The 3,422-nt window shown below is 41.6% G+C and overlaps 1 protein-coding gene across 1 annotated transcript in view; it reads left to right on the plus strand.

The window, feature by feature from the left end:
* LOC138981491 (calcitonin gene-related peptide type 1 receptor-like) overlaps positions 1 to 3,422 on the plus strand; it is a 129,469-nt gene that overhangs the window by 82,897 nt on the left and 43,150 nt on the right. Inside the window, exon 7 of the mRNA XM_070354431.1 lies at positions 1,968 to 2,034. Coding sequence (XP_070210532.1) covers positions 1,968 to 2,034 — 67 coding nt within the window. The remainder of the gene's footprint in view (positions 1 to 1,967; positions 2,035 to 3,422) is intronic.

The following is a 3,422-nucleotide window of genomic DNA, read 5'->3' on the forward strand; positions in this document are numbered from 1 at the left end:
GTCGATATAGTGATCACCTCGCCTTGTCTATAGTCGATAATTTTTATAGTGAAAACCTCGCCTTGTCAATAGTCGATTCAAACAGCGAAACGCTAAGCAACTCGACATAGTGATATAGTAGATATAGTGAAGACCTCGCCTTGTCTATAGTCGATATAGTGAAGACCTCGCCTTGTTTATAGTCGATATAGTGAAGACCTCGCCTTGTCTATAGTCGATATAGTGAAGACCTCGCCTTGTCTATAGTCGATTCACACAGCCAAGCGCTAAGTACTCGACATGCTTAGTAGATATAGTGAAGACCCTATTTACATGCCTCCAGGGCAGTCGTTTTATTTAACAAAATGGTCAACGTTCTTGAATGCGATTTTATTTACCGAAAAGTAGGATTTGAGAACAGATACACAAAATAATGGAGTTACATTTTCTGTCTGGCTTCCTCCATTTTTTCTCTCCCTTTTTTCTGTAAACTGTTTTTGTTTTGTGTTTTTGTTTTGTTTTGTTTTATGTTTTGTTATTTGACTAGAGTTACATGTGAGGCCTTGCATCTCCGTAGGGCAACCAGTGGGTGGTAGGTGGGTGTTATTTGACTAGAGTTACATGTGAGGCCTTGCATCTCCGTAGGGCAACCAGTGGGTGGTAGGTGGGTGTATACTGTTCATGGAAAAAATCAACCAGTGAATATACACGCGATCACGTGATGAGGAAAGTGGAGACTACAGGGAGCCTTCCTAATAACCTACTTTCTACCGCTATTTCAACATATCCGCTTTTTTTGGGGGGGAGGGGGGGGGGGTGATATTTTTTATAACCATTTTTTTCCTGGCCTGCACTTGTGAGCCATCTTGCCCAGTCTCTACACGTATTTCAACATCCACGTTTTGAAGATTGTGTATCGTCTTTCTTTTTGTGGCTTGCATTTGTACCTTGTCGTGTTTACTGTGCCCTGGAGGTGACGGGAGTGCAACACGGCGACCGACTTGCTTTGAGCAACCATGTTATGCGTTGTCCCCAGTAGCTAGGCCAGGAAGATAGGTGGATACTTGCTTCTTTTATTTATTTTATTGTACAGTAGTTCTTCTCCCAAAACTAGAACCGACTGACCCGCCCCCACCTGAGCAGCGGTAGTCCACAAGAAGTCTCTGCAGACAGCGAGGACAACCGGGTGCACCGGGTTGTTGATTTGTTTTTGTCACCTGTATTTGATTTTCTTCGACTAGTTGCGTGCTTGGTTTGTTGGTTAGTTGGTCAGGGGGAATATGTATTCTTGTGCTTAACTTTTGCCTTTAAGATGGTGACGTTTCTTATCTACATTACTGACTGTTATTACCTTAGATATTCTGCTAACGGTATCAGTAACAGTTCGCTTGTTTGGTTGACTGGCGGGTTGACGATAAGTTTACGTTGTTCATTTCTTTCTTATTTTATTTCTGCCTTTCCCACTTCCTTTCTTTCTTTCTTCGTTTCTTTCGTTTTATGTTTCTATCTTTCGTTTTATGTTTCTGTCTTTCGTTTTATGTTTCTGTCTTTCGTTTTATGTTTCTGTCTTTCGTTCTATGTTTCTGTCTTTCGTTTTATGTTTCTATCTTTCGTTTTATGTTTCTGTCTTTCGTTTTATGTTTCTGTCTTTCGTTTTATGTTTCTGTCTTTCGTTTTATGTTTCTATCTTTCGTTTTGTGTTTCTATCTTTCGTTTTATGTTTCTATCTTTCGTTTTGTGTTTCTATCTTTCGTTTTATGTTTCTATCTTTCGTTTTATGTTTCTATCTTTCGTTTTATGTTTCTATCTTTCGTTTTGCTTTCTTTCTATCCAACTACACTGTGGTCTGTTTTCTGCCAGAATAAATTAATTCCGTGATTTAATGATTTATGTGTGTGTGTGTGTGTGTGTGTGTGTGTGTGTGTGTATCTGTGTGTCTGTGTGTGTGTGGGTGTGTGGGTGTGTGGGTGTGTGTGTGTGTGTTACAGTGGACCCCCTCATCTTGACCATCATCTACGCCGCGGTGCGCGGGGCCCAGCAGTCCAACACTAAGGCGTGAGTACCCAGTCATCACTCTTTGTTTCCCTTTTACTTCTCAATATGGTTTTTCTTGGCATACAGTGGAACTCCTCTTTTAAGACACCCCCCCCCCCCCCCCCCAATCTTAGACATCCCCTCTTTCAAAGTCTGACTTTTTCAGATGTTCTTTTCATAACCTATATACTTTAACCTTCTATTTAAGACTTCCTCCATGTGTAGACCTGATTTCCTCAGCTTTTTGAAGGGGTTCCACTGTAAAAACAACAAATAGTCAGGATAATATAAGATGTTTAGTGGCTTGTTGACAGACCAGCTTTTTGAGGGGTTCCACTGTAAAAACAACAACTAGTCAGGATAATATAAGATGTTTAGTGGCTTGTTGACAGACCAGCTTTTTGTGGGGTTCCACTGTAAAAACAACAAATAGTCAGGATAAAGACCTTTGTCATCCAGTGCACTGGTCCAATCGCTGCACACAGTGCCTGTTTCACGAGCATGAAACTCGCCCAGCTTCGCGAGATCCGGACAATGTGTTGCACCGTTGTGTTCACTGTGACGCAGCTGGAGTCAAGTATCTCCAACGATGAAACAAAAACGGGGAAGCAAGTTTTGAGAAGCATGGTGTTCAATGTGCACTGTCGGAAAATGACCTGTCGGCTTTTGTTTTCTTCTTCTTCCTTCTTTCCCTCCTTCCTTCCTTCCTTCCTTCCTTCCTTCCTTCCTTCCTTCCTTCCTTCTTTCTTTCCTTCCTTCCTTTCCTTCCTTCTTTCTTTCCTTCCTTCCTTCTTTCCTTCCTTCCTTCCTTCCTTCCTTCCTTCCTTCTTTCCCTCCTTCCTTCCTTCTATCTTTTCTTCCTTCCTTCCTTCATTCCTTTCCTTCCTTCTTTCTTTTCTTCCTTCCTTCCTTCCTTCGTTCCTTCCTTCCTTTCCTTCCTTTCCTTCCTTCCTTCCTTCTTTCTTTCTTTCCTTCCTTCCTTCCTTCTTTCCTTCCTTTCCTTCCTTCTTTCTTTCTTTCCTTCCTTCCTTTCCTTCCTTCCTTCCTTCCTTCCTTCCTTTTTTCATTCCTTCCTTTCTTTCCTTCCTTTCCTTCCTTCTTTCTTTCCTTCCTTCCTTTCCTTCCTTCTTTCTTTCCTTCCTTCCTTCCTTCCTTTCCTTCCTTCTTTCTTTCCTTCCTTCTTTCTTTCCTTCCTTCCTTCCTTCCTTCCTTCCTTCCTTCCTTCTTTTCTTTCCTTCCTTCCTTCTTTCTTTCCTTCCTTTCCTTCCTTCCTTTCCTTCCTTCTTTCTTTCCTTCCTTCCTTCCTTCCTTCCTTCCTTTCCTTCCTTCTTTCTTTCTTTCCTTTTCTTCCTTCCTTCTTTCTTTCCTTCCTTCCTTCCTTCCTTTCCTTCCTTCCTTCTTTCTTTTCT

This window comes from Littorina saxatilis, linkage group LG12, assembly GCF_037325665.1.
Source record: "Littorina saxatilis isolate snail1 linkage group LG12, US_GU_Lsax_2.0, whole genome shotgun sequence".
Classification (NCBI taxonomy): Eukaryota; Metazoa; Mollusca; class Gastropoda; order Littorinimorpha; family Littorinidae; genus Littorina; species Littorina saxatilis.